We start from the raw sequence: 17648 nt of genomic DNA, 5'->3' as shown, positions 1-17648 counted from the left end.
GCTATGTGTTTTTGCACATCAAGTGTATAGAACAGCAACATTAATCATAATGACTAATATTAGTCTCCTCTCTCTGCCTCTTCTCCTGTCACAAGTAACATGAATCCTATCAGTGAGGGATTTCTTTTTATTGTGGGTCAATAGGGTTCACTTGAGGACCTGTGGGTGTTTTGCAATTATAAGAACATGGTTTATTTTTATTAAGTTTTTTTTAATATCGTTTACATCAATATTAACATCAGTCTCTCTCTCTCTCTCTCTCTCTCTCTCTCTCTCTCTCTCTCTCTCTCTCTCTCTCTCTCTCACTCACTCACTCACTCACTCACTCTCTCACTCTCTCTCTCACTCTCTCTCTCACTCTCTCTCCATTCACGCGTGCGATCAGCCCTCTCCTCCTCCACTTGCCGGGTCCTCGCGCTGCTGTCATTCACGCGTGCGATCAGCCCTCTCCTCCTCCACTTGCCGGGTCCTCGCGCTGCTGTCATTCACGCGTGCGATCAGCCCTCTCCTCCTCCACTTGCCGGGTCCTCGCGCTGCTGTAATTCACGCGTGCGATCAGCCCTCTCCTCCTCCACTTGCCGGGTCCTCGCGCTGCTGTCATTCACGCGTGTGATCAGCCCTCTCCTCCTCCACTTGCCGGGTCCTCGCGCTGCGCTCATTCACCCCTGCGCGTGCGATCAGCCCAGCCCTCTCCTCCTCCATTTGCCGGGTCCTCGCGCTGCTGTCATTCACCCCTGCGCGTGCGATCAGCTGCTGTCTAAGGCCAAGTGTTTGTCTGAACTGCGCATGACGGCTTCAGACAAACTCTTGTCTTTTATAATATAAGATTTTACATTTCATGTAATTGATGATTATGATATGTTAAGTATATTTTTTTAAATTTGTTGCAATTCAATCATCTTCAAAAAAAGCCATTTCTTCTGTTATCTCACTCAGCGCTATCTTGTTTTTAAATCTGAGCATGCGCATGTCATATGGAAGGACAGCATATCATTTTCTTTTATCAGATGTGTGTTATTGTTTAAGCTATTATCAGGTGCCATTAGCTGTCAATTCAGTGTAACCAACGTTGCTGTGCACAAGATAATTTGTGATCACCTAAATTCATGCTGTCCATGCATCATATAGGTGACTTTTCCAATATGCACTCTGCTCCAATATTTTCCAATACTGTTATTGTTTGCATTGTGATTACGTTGGGGTCATTAAAGACATATCTGGTGCTGTAAAACAGCCAAAGAACATGATTGAAAACTTTGGAATTGACCTCATGGTGAGAGAAAATATCAGTCATACGTATCTAATGCAAAGTAATGTAGCTTAAAAAACTGTTTGTAAACCTGTTTTTGTAATGGATTAGAATGGCTTTGACTATATCCCATTGGGCTTAGATTTAGTGTAGTGCACATTATTAAAAAAAAATGTAACATCTTTCAATAATAACTGCAGGAGGCAGTTTTAAGGGGTTAAAAGTGTCAGGTGTGTGTTCCCAGTAAATATATATGTATATGCGTATGCGTATATATATATATATTTATGTGTTAATATTTGTATATACTGGAGCCTATGGAAGCGCGCTCTTATGAGCGATATTTTGTGCTCCACTTGTAATGTGGCCCATTATATTATTACATTCACTATTCCAGTGATAATGTGTGTTCTGTAGATGCACTCAAGAGCAGAATGTATGTCAAGGGTAATAGTCACACTGTTATTAAATGTCATATTGCAGACACTTACCCATCCCTATTCCATTCTACATTTTTCATTTCATTTTTTTGCATCATTCTTTTGTGATACATAATCATTTAGATGTTTCCTGAACACTAGCAGGTGTGGCTGTTTGCCTGTGACTCAGCTATGCATGTGTCATATGCTATTATAATGTAAAGCTGTGTTTATATACATCTAGGGTAGAGGTCTGGAACACAGAGTTCACCTGTCAGTCTGTACAGAGGTAACATGTCTGTAATGTCAGGACACGTTTTCACGCTTATCTGCTGCTGTACAGATAAATGCTGAGCAATGCAAGATAGCAAGTTATCGCTCTCTCTGTTACTGCGGCTAAAGTGCAACAAACAAGACTTATGTCTTATTATTCGCCTCAGTACCTGCTGCCTGGCACTGAGATCAGACTTTTTAGTATGTTGCTGGCAAGGAACGCTAAATCCTTTTGCACAGCTGTTTTGCCAAAGCTTATGCAATTTAAGTAATAGGTAACATGCTTAGTTTGCTTTCAAAATGTAAAATCTTATCTATGAGTGTTAAATCACATTTGCTCTGGCATCCACACACTTTATATTATCATGGTTCTGTATGCCAGTTATCATTGGTGTAAAGAGTATATGTCTCTAAGAAATATTTTTTTGTTTTAATCTGAAGTCCATATAGATACATCGTGATTGGCTAGAAAATGTCATTTTCCCTGTTCCATTTTGAATTTAAAGGGACAGTCATAAACTTTCATGATTCAGATAGGGCATGAAATTTTAAACAACTTTCCAATTTACTTTTATAATCAAATTTGCTTTGTTCTCTTGGTATTCTTTGTTGAAAGCTAAACCTAGATAGGCTCATATTCTAATTTCTAAGTCATTGAAGGCAGCCTCTTATCTCAGTGCATTTTGACAGTTAGACAGTGCTAGTTCATGTGCGTCATATAGATGACATTGTGCTCACTCAGCACTGATTGGCTAAAATGCAAGCCTGTCAAAATAACTGAGATAAGGAGGCAGTCTGCAGAGGTTAAGATACAAGGTAATCACAGAGGTAAAAAGTGTATGAATATAACTGTGATGGTTATGCAAACCTAGGGAATGGGTAATAAATTGAATACTTATACCTGCAGCAGTTGGTGCTTATATCCGGTAACAGCAAATGAAGTTAAAATAGCAAAAAGTATTTTTTTCTTTAATAAAACACCTGGCATTGAGCCAACAGTAATACACATACAATCCCTTGAGGTTTCCTTTTTCTGTTCTAAAACCGTGTAAACCGGTGGTAACATAAAACATCTCTTAGACTTTAATGAAGATACTGGTTATTAACACGTTATTAACACGGTTATTAAATGTTCATGGTTCAGTCAGATCTTGTGATTTTAAACAACTTTCCAATTTACTTCTATTATGAAATTTGTTTTGTTCTCTTGCTATCTGTTGTTGAAGAGTAAACCTAAGTAGGCTCATAAAACCTCAGGGCTGTGCATGTACCTTAAGCACTTTTCGGTGGTGTTTGCAACAATGTTTATAGCAGTGTTTTACAAAGTTGCAAACACTGCAACCATAGAATGCTAAAGACACGTGCACACATCTGAGGTTCTATGAGCCTACTTAGGTTTACTCTTCAACAAAAGATACCAAGAAAGAAAGCAAATTTGATAATAGAAATACATTGGAAAGTTGTGAAATACTGCATGATCTATCTAGATTATGAAAGTTTAATTCTGACTTTACTGTCCCTTTAATCTCCATTCCTCTAACCATAAAGTGTGAGTTCTTGTCATAGACCATCTTCTTGGAATAAAGAGTGCCCCTGCCAGCTCTACATGCTAATCATGTCACCTATCAAGTGACACTTTTCTGGGGTAAACAGACCAGTTTTGGCTAACCTCTCAAGACAGCTGAAATCCCCCCAAACCCCTATTAATTCTGTAGCCCATATCTGTACCCTTTCTAACGCAGCATTGTCCTTTTTAAAGAATAAACAATATAATAAAATCTTTAGCTCTTACGCAAAAAAGTACAGTGATTTGTGACTATGGGGCCGACTTATCATGTCCACCGCAAATCGATAAATTAGAGGCAATTGGCGGTTGATAAATTGGCCCCTATGTGTGTATACTGCTCATATTTGGCTTGCTGATCATACTAGAGGGTTGCAATGTGTGCATCTCCCAAGCAGGAATTGAGCTATGTGTTTAACCCCTGTGTTTAATCAAATAGTTAACAATAGTAACTGATGCAAAAATGTCATGCTGTAGTATATTAGAGTATTTTGTATTCACATTTGAATTCTTGGGTATATGCGCATTCTTTATCTCACTGGTGCCTCCATCAGATTTTGTCGTGTTTATGTTTCAGGTGCACTGGTCAGTCTCAACATTTACGCCATCCACAGAAATCCAAGTGTGTGGAAGGATCCAGAGGTATGCGGCATCTCCCCTACCGCCACTAAATGTGATGGTAAAACCTATATAAATCTTGGGGCCACATAAAAGATAGCATTCACAATAATTTCAGGCTATTTGTCAGACCCACAACAAGCGTTTAAATATACAGAGCGTGTTTAAGAAGAATTTGTGCTGCATTAGTCACATACGTACTGACCCCTCTTTTAGGTTCTACACCTTTCAGTATTATTTAGTGATAAGAGCTTTGCACAACCACAGTGTGAAACCCAAAATAATTAGGAGGGGCATTATGGTAACAAAATAATGCCCTTAGTAACTGTTTCTGAAGTGGGGGAGAGGCATGGACAGGAAGCTCATGAGTTTTACTGTCTTTCTGAAGTGGGTAAGTTAAGGTCCACTCCAAACACCCGAATACCAGTTACCCAAATCTGCTTTAAGCTTTGAAGGGGTTAATTACGTGGTTATTGTATGATCTAACAATATGTAACACATTTCTAAATTTCTTGTGGATCTAGATGGCATTTTAAGACAGTAATCATTGAATTCATTCTCTTCTCTTCATTCATATGGCAAATGCATATTATTGGTTATTTTCTAGGTATTTGATCCCCTTCGGTTTTCTCCAGAAAATTCCTCAGAGCGACACTCACATTCATTTCTGCCTTTTGCTGCTGGACCGAGGTAAATATCAGTGATAGAAACATAGAAAAACATAGTTTTTGACGGCAGATAAGTACTATAGGCCCAACAAGTCTGCCCAAAAGCGTAACTTATCTAGTTCTTAGGATAGCCTTATGTGTATCTCAGGCATTCCTGAAGTCTCCACAGTGTTTGTCTGTACCTACAATGCATCTAAGCTCTAACCATAATTCTTCCCTGTTCTTCTTTTGCACTTCAGAAATTGCATTGGACAGAATTTTGCCATGAACGAGATGAAAGTTGCGACAGCATTGACATTGAATCGTTTTGAGTTGTCACCTGATCTTTCCAAACCTCCTTTGAAACTACCACAGCTAATTCTGCGCTCCAAAAATGGCATTCACGTGTATCTGCGCAAAAGCAGCTGAAAACTCTGGGTAAAGAGTCCTGAGAAAGAGAGGTCTAATCTGATAGTAATTCATCACCATACTACATTTCATTGTTAAACGTTACCTCTGTTCATAATTGAAATTTAGAAAAAGCTACAATTCAGAAAAATACATTTTGAACATTATTACTTGATCATGACTTGAACAAATATTATTTTATTTTAAGATGCTTCTAATATTCTAAAATTATCTGGCAAGTGTTTATAATGGTTAATGAGCTGACTTTGTAGAAATTAAGAAAATGTATTGCTGAGAACCTTTATATTGGGCGAGATTACATATGGGCCATCTCCCGCAAAAGCCAGCGACGCTGGTGTTTAGTCTGGTTTTGCTATCACATATACAGCGCCGCATATAAATGTGCATGTATATTTCCCCCCTCGCCCGCTAATTTTACTCCCATAAGCTAACCTAAAACCGCGTCGTAAGTTGGTATCACATATTCAGCGCAAGGACTTAAGCGGCGAAAATGAAGAAATTTGACTCCATTTTCACCTTGCCACACATAGGCAGGCGCAGCAAGCCATACGCTAAAATGTGAGCACCGTAATCCCCTGAAAATATAAACTAACACCATACCGCATGCGCAATAGCTACTTGTCAACCGCATTCCCCCACCGCAATAACTAATAAAGTATATTATCGCCTAATCCACCGAACCCCCACATCGCAATATGCCTAATTAAACTATTAACCCCTAATCTGTCATTCACCCTCATCGCAAACTACCTAATAAAGTATATTAACCCCTAATCCGCCGTACCCCCACACCCAAATGTGTACATTCACCCACGTCGCAAACTACCTAATAAAGTATATTAACTGAATTTCAGTAGCTCTCATCCTATTGGCTGATTTGAATTTGAAGATTCAAATCAGCCAATAGGCATGCAAGGTATGCCATGTTTAAATGCGTAACTTGCATTCAATATTCAGTGTACGGCGGTTATCGTACAAAGAGGATCCTCCGCGGTCGCTGGTCTTCAGTTCCGCGGTCCTGGATGAAGATAGAAGAGGTCACCGCAATGGAAGAATATGTCGCTGCTTGGAAGAAGACTTCACCGCCGGACTTCAGGAACCGTGAGTACCTATCTGGGGGTTAGACGTAGACTTTTTTTTTTATGTTTTTTTTTAGATTAGGGATTTTATTGGGCTTGTAAAAGAGCTGAATGCCCTTTTAAGGACAATAGCCATACAAATGCCCCTTAAGGGGCAATAGGTAGTTTAGGAATTTTTTTAGTGTTAGTTTTTTTTAATTTGGGGGGTTTGGTGGGTTCGGCAGTTTACTGTTAGGTGGAAATTATTTTTTTTTAAAATGTAAAAGAGCTATTTAATTAAGGACAATGCCCTACTAAAAGCCCTTTTTAAGGGCTATTGGTAGTTTAGTATTAGATTAAGGGGTGTTTTTATTTGGGGGGGGGGCTTTTTTATTTTCATAGGGATTAGGTTTAATTTTTTAATTTTGATAATTTGGTTTATTATTTTTGTAATGTTAGAATTTTTTATTTTTTGTAATTTTAGATTAATTGAATCTTAGTTTTTTTTTTAACTACTGTTAGGATTTTTTATTTTAATTGTAATTTAGTATTTTAATAGATTAAATAGATTAATTAGGTTTATTGTGGTGTGGTAGTTTGGCAGTTTAGGGGTTAATAAGTTAATTACTTTGTGATGTGGGGGTTTGGCAGTTTAGGGGTTAAGTTAATTAGTTACTTTGCGGTGTGGGGGTTTAGGGGTTAATACATTTATTAGGTAGTTTGCATGTTGGGGTTGGCGGATTAGGGGTTAGCACATTTTATTAAGTAGATTGCAATGTGGGTGAATGGCGGATTAGGGGTTAATAGTTTAATTATGCATATTGCGTTGTTAGGGGTTGTCGATTTAGGGGTTAATACATTTATTATAAGTTGCGATGTGGGGGGATTGCGGATATAGGGGTTTTGACGTGTTGGGTTTATTTTAGGGAGGCGGTTAGTCTTTTACGGGAGATTTAACTTTTTTTTTCTTAGGCCGCAAGTCACTGACGACTCCAGGAAATGTGTATTAACGCACATTTCTGGACATCGCTAGTTTATACGACTTACGGCACTTTATGAACTGCCGGCGGAGTTTAATGGATTCCCTGATGTGTGAGATGAAATTACGGGTGACGCGGATTTTAAGCAGTTACGCTGAGGCCTGCTCCGCATATGTAATCTCACCTATTGATGGTCTCCACTTTATAAAAACAGATCTGAAATGTTGGTAATATTTTAGATGGAGTTTAATTCATAATTTGTAATGAAGATGCGCTATTACTTACTTTTTAATATAGATATAAAATTAAAATAAGCTGCGCTCCGGTCTGCATTGTTCTCCAAGCAATCAGCACTTTCCCCTTAAGGCACTTTTGTTGTAGCTAAAGCACTGATTGGCAAACAATTTAGACCGTTGGCTCACAGAAAAATTTACTTTTGAAGTAGGTGGCGGAGCTCGGGGTATTTGAATTTCATATCTATACTAAAAAGTAAGTTTTATAGTGCATCTTCATTACATTTAATTAATTAAACTCCATCTAAAATATCACTAACATTACAGATCTGTTTTTATAAAGAGATCTTTAAATAGAAAATATAATAGATGCAAATACAGGGCTCAAAAGCCATAAAAACAGACAAGGTGCTTTGACCACATATGTAACATCTTAAAAGGACATGCAACCCACATTTCTGCTTTTATGATTCAGATAGAACATGCAATTTTAAAGAACTTTTCAATTTACTTCTATTGTCTATTTTTTTCCCCTTGGTATCCTTTGTTGAAAAGGATACCTAGGTAGGCTCATTAGCTGCTGATTGGTGGCTGCATGTATATGCCTCATGTTATTGGCTCATCTAGTTGTTGGGCTAGCTTCCAGTAGTGCATTGCTGATTCTTCAACAAAGAAAACCAAGAGAATTAAGCAAATCAGATAGTATATTGGAAAGTTGTTTAAAATTATATTTTCTATCTGAATCGTGAAAGAAAGCATTTGGGTTGCATGTCCCTTTTTATGTTTTCTTAAAATGAATCGCTGGTTCCGAGAATACGCAACCTCATGTTGGGGTAGCGTTGGAGAATCCTAGACAGGCCATCGATCTGCCGGGAAACTCTATTGATCACTGCTAATAAAAAGGTTAATTTTTATGCACATTTCATTTAAAGGGATATGAAATTCTAAGAAATCTATGCCATGCAAATTAAAAGGCACAATTTAAAATGCCAAAAATAAAAGGTTATGTTAAACCTGTTTATTTTGATTTTGAAACTAATGAGAAGTTTATATCTGTGTGTATATATATATGTGCCTTAAGGACTGATTGTTTACTGGCCGATAAGCAGAACTTTTTTCTAACAACAGAATAACACTTTAATACATTTTAACATTTTCTGTCATAGATGCAAAAAAGAAAAAAACATGTTTTTAAAAAAAAAAAAAAAATATTTTCTAGAATGATGTTAATTTATTTCTTATGTGCTAATAAATACGTAAATTACATGAAATGTTGGATTATTGTGAATTATTTAACCCCTTGAAACAAACAGATTTTGATGGGTGTTTGAGTGACCCATGTGAGCCCTATCAGACAGTCTAAGCTCTAATTCTTTATGGGAACCTTACCTACCATCCTCAGGGGCATAATCATGTTATGATTCTATCCTGGGCAGGGGAGAAAAATAATATTAACACCACAAATTATTTGATGCCATCATGGATGGCTTTGTCATCAAGCAGAGAAGTCTGAAGTCTCATGGTTCTGTCACTCACTGGCATCTGCCTGGCTGTTCTGGGTCTGATAACTATGTGTGTATTTCAGTGACAGACAACCAAAATCTCTCAAATGTTGCACACAGTGTACAAAAGGGTTTATGATACGCTTATCTTCTACACTCCGGTCACAGAAAAATTGTTTAAACTTTAGGCTTGTGCATATGCATGCACTTCTGTACTATACAAGGGTATGTATGTGTGTGTGTGAACATGTGTACAAGAAAGTATATGTTTGTGTGTTTTTGTGTGCATGTAATCATGAATGTGCATGTGTGTTTGAGTATGCATATATATGTGAGTGTATGTGTGTATTTATATGTGTGTGTGCATATATATGTGTGTGTGTATTTATATGTGCGCATGTATGTATGTATTTATATGTGTGTGTGCATAGCTGAGTGTGCATATATATGTGTGAGTATATATGTATTTATATGTGCGTGTGCATAATTGAGTGTGCATATATATGTGAGTGTATGTGTGTATTTATATGTGCGTGTGCATATATATGTGTGTACAGTATTTATATGTGCGTGTGTATGTATGTATTTATATGTGCATAGTTGAGTGTGCATATATATGTGTGAATATGTATGTATTTATATGTGCATGTGCATATATATGTGAGTGTATGTGTGTATTTATATGTGCGTGTGCATAAATGAGTGGGCATATATATATGTGAGTGTATGTGTGTATTTATATATGCGTGTGCATATATGTGTGTATTTATATGTGCGTGTGTATGTATGTATGTATATGTGTGTGTGCATAGTTGAGTGTACATATATATATGTGAGTGTATGTGTGTATTTATATGTGTGTGTGCATATATATGTGTGTATTTATATGTGCGTGTGTATGTTTGTATTTATATGTGCGTGTGCATAAATGAGTGGGCATATATATGTGAGTGTATGTGTGTATTTATATGTGCGTGTGCATATATGTGTGTATTTATATGTGCGTGTGTATGTATGTATGTATATGTGTGTGTGCATAGTTGAGTGTACATATATATGTGAGTGTATGTGTGTATTTATATGTGTGTGTGCATATATATGTGTGTATTTATATGTGCGTGTGTATGTTTGTATTTATATGTGTATGTGCATAGTTGAGTGTGCATATATATGTGTGAATATGTATGTATTTATATGTGCGTGTGCATATATATGTGAGTGTATGTGTGTATTTATATGTGCGTGTGCATAGTTGAGTGGGAATATATATGTATGAGTATGTATGTATTTATATGTGCATGTGCATAGTTGAGTGTGCATATATATGTATGAGTATGTATGTATTTATATGTGCGTGTGCATAGTTGAGTGTGCATATATATGTATGAGTATGTATGTATTTATATGTGCGTGTGCATAGTTGAGTGTGCATATATATGTATGAGTATGTGTGTATTTATATGTGTGTGTGCATAGTTGAGTGTGCATATATATGTGTGAGTATGTGTGTATTTATATGTGCGTGTGCATAGTTGAGTTTGCATATATATGTGTATTTATATGTGCGTGTGCATAGTTGAGTGTGCATATATATGTATGAGTATGTATTTATATGTTCGTGTGCATAGTTGAGTGTGCATATATATGTGTATTTATATGTGCGTGTGCATAGTTGAGTGTGCATATATATGTATGAGTATGTGTGTATTTATATGTGTGTGTGCATAGTTGAGTGTGCATATATATGTGTGAGTATGTGTGTATTTATATGTGCGTGTGCATAGTTGAGTTTGCATATATATGTGTATTTATATGTGCGTGTGCATAGTTGAGTGTGCATATATATGTATGAGTATGTATTTATATGTTCGTGTGCATAGTTGAGTGTGCATATATATGTGTATTTATATGTGTGTGTGCATAGTTGAGTGTGCATATATATGTATGAGTATGTGTGTATTTATATGTGTGTGTGCATAGTTGAGTGTGCATATATATGTGTGAGTATGTGTGTATTTATATGTGCGTGTGCATAGTTGAGTGTGCATGAATGTGTGTGTGTATTTTTGGATAAGGGTTGCCAACTTTTTTTGAAGAAAATAATGGAGACTAAGGAATCGACACATTTAAAACTGGAAACCACTTATACCACTTATACTAATTATACTAATTATACAGTAGTTACAGAAACAAAATTTTATTTTACAACTTAATACAGTTTGGTACCTTAAAACTCTTCATACAAATCATGTTCATCATTCACACACGGTTAGATTTTTTAATCCCATTCACGTTTTTTGGCTATGTGGGGCAGGTTTGCATAAGCTGAAACCGCTTCTTTTTCCTCTTCGCCACCTTCAGAAGTGATGAGATTAATCACCTCGACACTCGCACTAGCACAACTGGTTGCGCCGGAGGCACTGTGCAATAAACCTCTTGTGCAATGTTACATTTTGCCGTGCGATGCAACATCACAAGTGGCGATTACAGGAAGAACCCATCGACCTACAGGCAGGGATAGTACATTTTGCCCACAGTCTAGCTTTATACGTTCAAAAACTTTCTGCAAATCCATGAAATCTATTTCTCATTTAAAGGGACAGTGCGAGTAAAGACATAAACCTCACTAACTAAATAAGTATTAAATCTGTGAAAATAAGAATTTTACATGTAAAAAATAAAGGAGAAAAATAATATAAGAACAGATAGATAAGGGAGCTTTGGAGACTGTAAAACGTTTGGGCAAATAAGGATGAAATATGGCTGAAAATAAGACAGTTGGCAACGCTTGTTTGCATTAGTGTATTTCTGTATGTGTTTCTCTGTGTATATAAATGTGAGGGTTAGTGCATGAATGTGTGTGTGTGTGTGTGTATATATATATATTTAAATATGTTTCTGTGTTTATATATGTATGTGTGTGTGTGTGTGTGTGTGTGTATATATTTAAATATGTTTCTGTGTTTATATATGCATGTGTGTGTGTATATATAAATATTTAAATTTAAATATGTTTCTGTGTGTATATATGAGAGAGTATATGCATAAATGTGTTTGTAGAACACTGTATATGGAAAGAAGGCAGAGCCTTGCATATTAATGGCAGCTGGCAGCGTTGAGGTTTGGGGATCTACAGAAACTGAATAAGGGTATATAGCAACACCCTGCGCCCCTACAGAGCTTCCACTGGTTGTAGTAATCACATTGTTTACTCTCTCCATAGATGATGAATATTTTCTCATATTGATTTATTGTAATTACAGAGCTTTAATGTTTGCTCTTCCATGTGCAGCCATCGCACTGTGTCAGCCAATTGCCAGCTCTTGTGTAGAGTGACACTGATTCATTCACTATATCCATGATTACAATAAAGTAACATTTGCAGGTGCAGTTCCCATTACATTTTGCATCTTGGGCACTTTATTTGTGTCACACCTCTGCTTTTATCTAAATAAGGACAAGTGATTTGTTTTACACAAAAAACTAGTTAAAGGGTCATAATACCCAAATGTTTAAACACTTGAAAGTGATGCAGCATAGCTGTAAAAAGCTGACTAGAAAATATCTCCTTAACATCTCTATGTAAAAAAGAAAGATATTTTACCTCAAAAGTTCCTCAGTAGCCACCTCCCATTGTAAAGGATTTCTAAGCAGCATTTTAGTGTGTCTGTCCTGGAACAGCTGAAAGGATGAGCATCATGCACTCTCATGCTATTTCACCAATCAGGTAAAGGAAGCTTACTATGAAATCTCATGAGAGTTAAGTCAAATCTCATGAGATCACAGTAAGAGTTCATGACCTCAGCACTGCTGATGCTGATTGGCTGCTGTTCATTTCTACATTTTTTTTTTATTTTTACCTGCAGCTGGGAGCAGCTGAGTATAACTTTTTACACAGAACTTACTCTGCTGAGCTGAGGAGATTGTGAGGTAAAATATCTTCCTTTTTTACATAGAGATGATCAGGTGATATTTTCCTGTCAGCTTTTTACAGTTATACTGCATCAGTTTCAAGTGATTTAGCATATGAGTATTATGTCCCTTTAATACAAGTGTTCTACCTGTCATTCACTCACCCTACCTCCCTAATGCACTGTCACACAGTTATTACTCACCCTAATCCCTGTCTTTAAATTCCAGACCTGAGTTTTGTCTACTTACATATTAGATGCACTCTCTTAGCTACAGCAAAGGTCTGTTTGCTTCTGTAATTCCTGTTCAGTCTCACTGATCATGTCATCCCTTACTCTGCTCCCTCACTTGTCACAAGGCGGCCTATCTATCAAGCTCTGAATGGAGCTTGAGGCCCCCTTGTTTCTAGTGAGCCTACAGGCTCACCAGAAACAGCAGTTATGAAGCAGTGGTCTAAAGACCGCTGCTCCATAACCCTGTCCGCCTGCTCTGATGAGGCGGACAGGAATCGCCAGAATTTAACCCGATCGAGTATGATCGGGTTGATTGACACCCCCTGCTGGCGGCCGATTGGCCGCAAGTCTGCAGGGGGCAGCGTTGCACCAGCAGCTCACAAGAGCTGCTGGTGCAACGCTGAATACAGAGAGCGTATTGCTCTCCGCATTTAGCGATGTCTGTCAGACCTGATCCCTACTGTCGGATCAGGTCCGACAGACATATGATAAATAGGCCTCATAATATTATATAGAAGCCTAACCCAAAGACAGTGTACATAATGTTATATAGAAGCCTAACCTAAAGACAGTGTATATAATATTATATAGAAGCCTAACCCAAAGACAGTGTACATAATGTTATATAGAAGCCTAACCTAAAGACAGTGTACATAATATTATATAGAAGCCTAACCTAAAGACAGTGTACATAATGTTATATATAAAGACAGTGTACATAATGTTATATAGAAGCCTAACCTAAAGACAGTGTACATAATGTTATATATAAAGACAGTGTACATAATGTTATATAGAAGCCTAACCTAAAGACAGTGTATATAATATTATATAGAAGCCTAACCCAAAGACAGTGTACATAATGTTATATAGAAGCCTAACCTAAAGACAGTGTACATAATGTTATATAGAAGCCTAACCTAAAGACAGTGTACATAATGTTATATAGAAGCCTAACCTAAAGACAGTGTACATAATGTTATATAGAAGCCTAACCTAAAGACAGTGTACATAATGTTATATAGAAGCCTAACCTAAAGACAGTGTACATAATGTTATATAGAAGCCTCACCTAAAGACAGTGTACATAATGTTATATAGAAGCCTAACCTAAAGACAGTATACATAATGTTATATAGAAGCCTAACCTAAAGACAGCGTACATAATGTTATATAGAAGCCTAACCTAAAGACAGTGTACATAATGTTATATAGAAGCCTAACCTAAAGACAGTGTACATAATGTTATATAGAAGCCTAACCTAAAGACAGTGTACATAATGTTATATAGAAGCCTAACCTAAAGACAGTGTACATAATGTTGTATAGAAGCCTCACATAAAGACAGTGTACATAATGTTATATTGAAGCCTAACCTAAAGACAATGTATATAATGTTATATAGATGCCTAACCTAAAGACAGTGTACATAATATTATATAGAAGCCGAACCCAAAGACAGTGTACATAATGTTATATATAAAGACAGTGTACATAATGTTATATAGAAGCCGAACCTAAAGACAGTGTATATAATATTATATAGAAGCCTAACCCAAAGACAGTGTACATAATGTTATATAGAAGCCTAACCTAAAGACAGTGCATATAATATTATATAGAAGCCTAACCCAAAGACAGTGTACATAATGTTATATATAAAGACAGTGTACATAATGTTATATAGAAGCCTAACCTAAAGACAGTGCATATAATATTATATAGAAGCCTAACCCAAAGACAGTGTACATAATGTTATATATAAAGACAGTGTACATAATGTTATATATAAAGACAGTGTACATAATGTTATATAGAAGCCTAACCTAAAGACAGTGTATATAATATTATATAGAAGCCTAACCCAAAGACAGTGTACATAATGTTATATATAAAGACAGTGTACATAATGTTATATAGAAGCCTAACCTAAAGACAGTGTATATAATATTATATAGAAGCCTAACCCAAAGTCAGTGTACATAATGTTATATAGAAGCCTAACCTAAAGACAGTGTACATAATGTTATATAGAAGCCTAACCTAAAGACCAGTGTACATAATGTTATATAGAAGCCTCACCTAAAGACAGTGTACATAATGTTATATAGAAGCCTAACCTAAAGACAGTATACATAATGTTATATAGAAGCCTAACCTATAGACAGAGTACATAATGTTATATAGATGCCTAACCTAAAGACACTGTACATAATGTTATATAGAAGCCTAACCTAAAGACAGTATACATAATGTTGTATAGAAGCCTCACATAAAGACAGTGCGCATAATGTTATATTGAAGCCTCACCTAAAGACAGTGTACATAATGTTATATAGATGCCTTACCTAAAGACAATGTACATAATGTTATATAGAAGCCTCACCTATAGGCAGTGCACATAATGTTATATTGAAGCCTAACCTAAAGACAATGTACATAATGTTATATAGAAGCCTCACCTATAGGCAGTGTACATAATGTTATATAGATGCCTAACCTAAAGACAATGTACATAATGTTATACAGAAGCCTAACCTAAAGACAGTGTACATAATGTTATATAGAAGCCTCACCTATAGGCAGTGTACATAATGTTATATAGATGCCTAACCTAAAGACAGTATACATAATGTTATATAGATGCCTAACCTAAAGACAGTGTACATAATGTTATATAGAAGCCTAACCTAAAGACTGTATACATAATGTTATACAGAAGCCTCACCTAAAGACAGTATACATAATGTTATATAGAAGCCTCACCTAAAGACAGTGTACATAATGTTATATAGAAGCCTCACCTAAAGACAGTGTACATAATGTTATATAGAAGCCTCACCTAATGACAGTGTACATAATGTTATATAGAAGCCTCACCTAAAGACAGTGTATATAATGTTATACAGAAGCCTAACCTAAATACAGTATACATAATGTTATATAGAAGCCTCACCTATAGGCAGTGTACATAATGTTGTATAGAAGCCTAACCTAAAGACAGTGCACATAATGTTATATAGAAGCCTAACCTAAAGACAGTATACATAATGTTATATAGAAGCCTAACCTAAAGACAGTGTACATAATGTTATATAGAAGCCTCACCGAAAGACAGTGTACATAATGTTATATAGAAGCCTAACCTAAAGACAGTGTACATAATGTTATATAGAAGCCTCACCGAAAGACAGTGTACATAATGTTATATAGAAGCCTAACCTAAAGACAGTATACATAATGTTATATAGAAGCCTAACCTAAAGACAGTATACATAATGTTATATAGAATCCAAACCTAAAGGCAGTGTACATAATGTTACATAGAAGCCTAACCTAAAGGCAGAGTACATAATGTTATATAGAAGCCTAACCTAAAGACAGTGTACATAATGTTATATAGAAGCCTCACCGAAAGACAGTATACATAATGTTATATAGAAGCCTAACCTAAAGGCAGTGTACATAATGTTATATAGAATCCTAACCTAAAGGCAGAGTACATAATGTTATATAGAAGCCTCACCTATAGGCAGTGTACATAATGTTATATAGATGCCTAACATAAAGACAGTATACATAATGTTATATAGATGCCTAACCTAAAGACAGTGTACATAATGTTATATAGAAGCCTAACCTAAAGACTGTATACATAATGTTATACAGAAGCCTCGCCTAAAGACAGTATACATAATGTTATATAGAAGCCTCACCTAAAGACAGTGTACATAATGTTATATAGAAGCCTCACCTAAAGACAGTGTACATAATGTTATATAGAAGCCTCACCTAATGACAGTGTACATAATGTTATATAGAAGCCTCACCTAAAGACAGTGTATATAATGTTATACAGAAGCCTAACCTAAATACAGTATACATAATGTTATATAGAAGCCTCACCTATAGGCAGTGTACATAATGTTGTATAGAAGCCTAACCTAAAGACAGTGTACATAATGTTATATAGAAGCCTAACCTAAAGACAGTATACATAATGTTAAATAAAAGCCTAACCTAAAGACAGTATACATAATGTTATATAGAAGCCTCACCGAAAGACAGTGTACATAATGTTATATAGAAGCCTAACCTAAAGACAGTGTACATAATGTTATATAGAAGCCTCACCGAAAGACAGTGTACATAATGTTATATAGAAGCCTAACCTAAAGACAGTATACATAATGTTATATAGAAGCCTAACCTAAAGACAGAATACATAATGTTATATAGAATCCTAACCTAAAGGCAGTGTACATAATGTTACATAGAAGCCTAACCTAAAGGCAGAGTACATAATGTTATATAGAAGCCTAACCTAAAGACAGTGTACATAATGTTATATAGAAGCCTCACCGAAAGACAGTATACATAATGTTATATAGAAGCCTAACCTAAAGGCAGTGTACATAATGTTATATAGAATCCTAACCTAAAGGCAGAGTACATAATGTTATATAGAAGCCTAACCTAAAGGCAGAGTACATAATGTTATATAGAAGCCTAACCTAAAGGCAGAGTACAT

General features: G+C 36.0%; 1 protein-coding gene across 1 annotated transcript in view; it reads left to right on the top strand.

The window, feature by feature from the left end:
* The window catches only part of LOC128641004 (cytochrome P450 4A4), a 78583-nt gene extending 69842 nt beyond the window's left edge, over positions 1-8741 (top strand). Inside the window, exons 10-12 of the mRNA XM_053693511.1 lie at positions 4083-4147; positions 4731-4813; positions 5031-8741. Of these exons, the coding sequence (XP_053549486.1) occupies positions 4083-4147; positions 4731-4813; positions 5031-5199 (317 nt within the window). The 3' untranslated portion in view covers positions 5200-8741. The remainder of the gene's footprint in view (positions 1-4082; positions 4148-4730; positions 4814-5030) is intronic.
* Positions 8742-17648: the final 8907 nt, after the last annotated feature.

This window comes from Bombina bombina, chromosome 10, assembly GCF_027579735.1.
Source record: "Bombina bombina isolate aBomBom1 chromosome 10, aBomBom1.pri, whole genome shotgun sequence".
Taxonomy (NCBI): Eukaryota; Metazoa; Chordata; class Amphibia; order Anura; family Bombinatoridae; genus Bombina; species Bombina bombina.
Note: the sequence above shows the minus strand (reverse complement) of the source record. Positions and strands in the feature narration are given on the sequence as shown.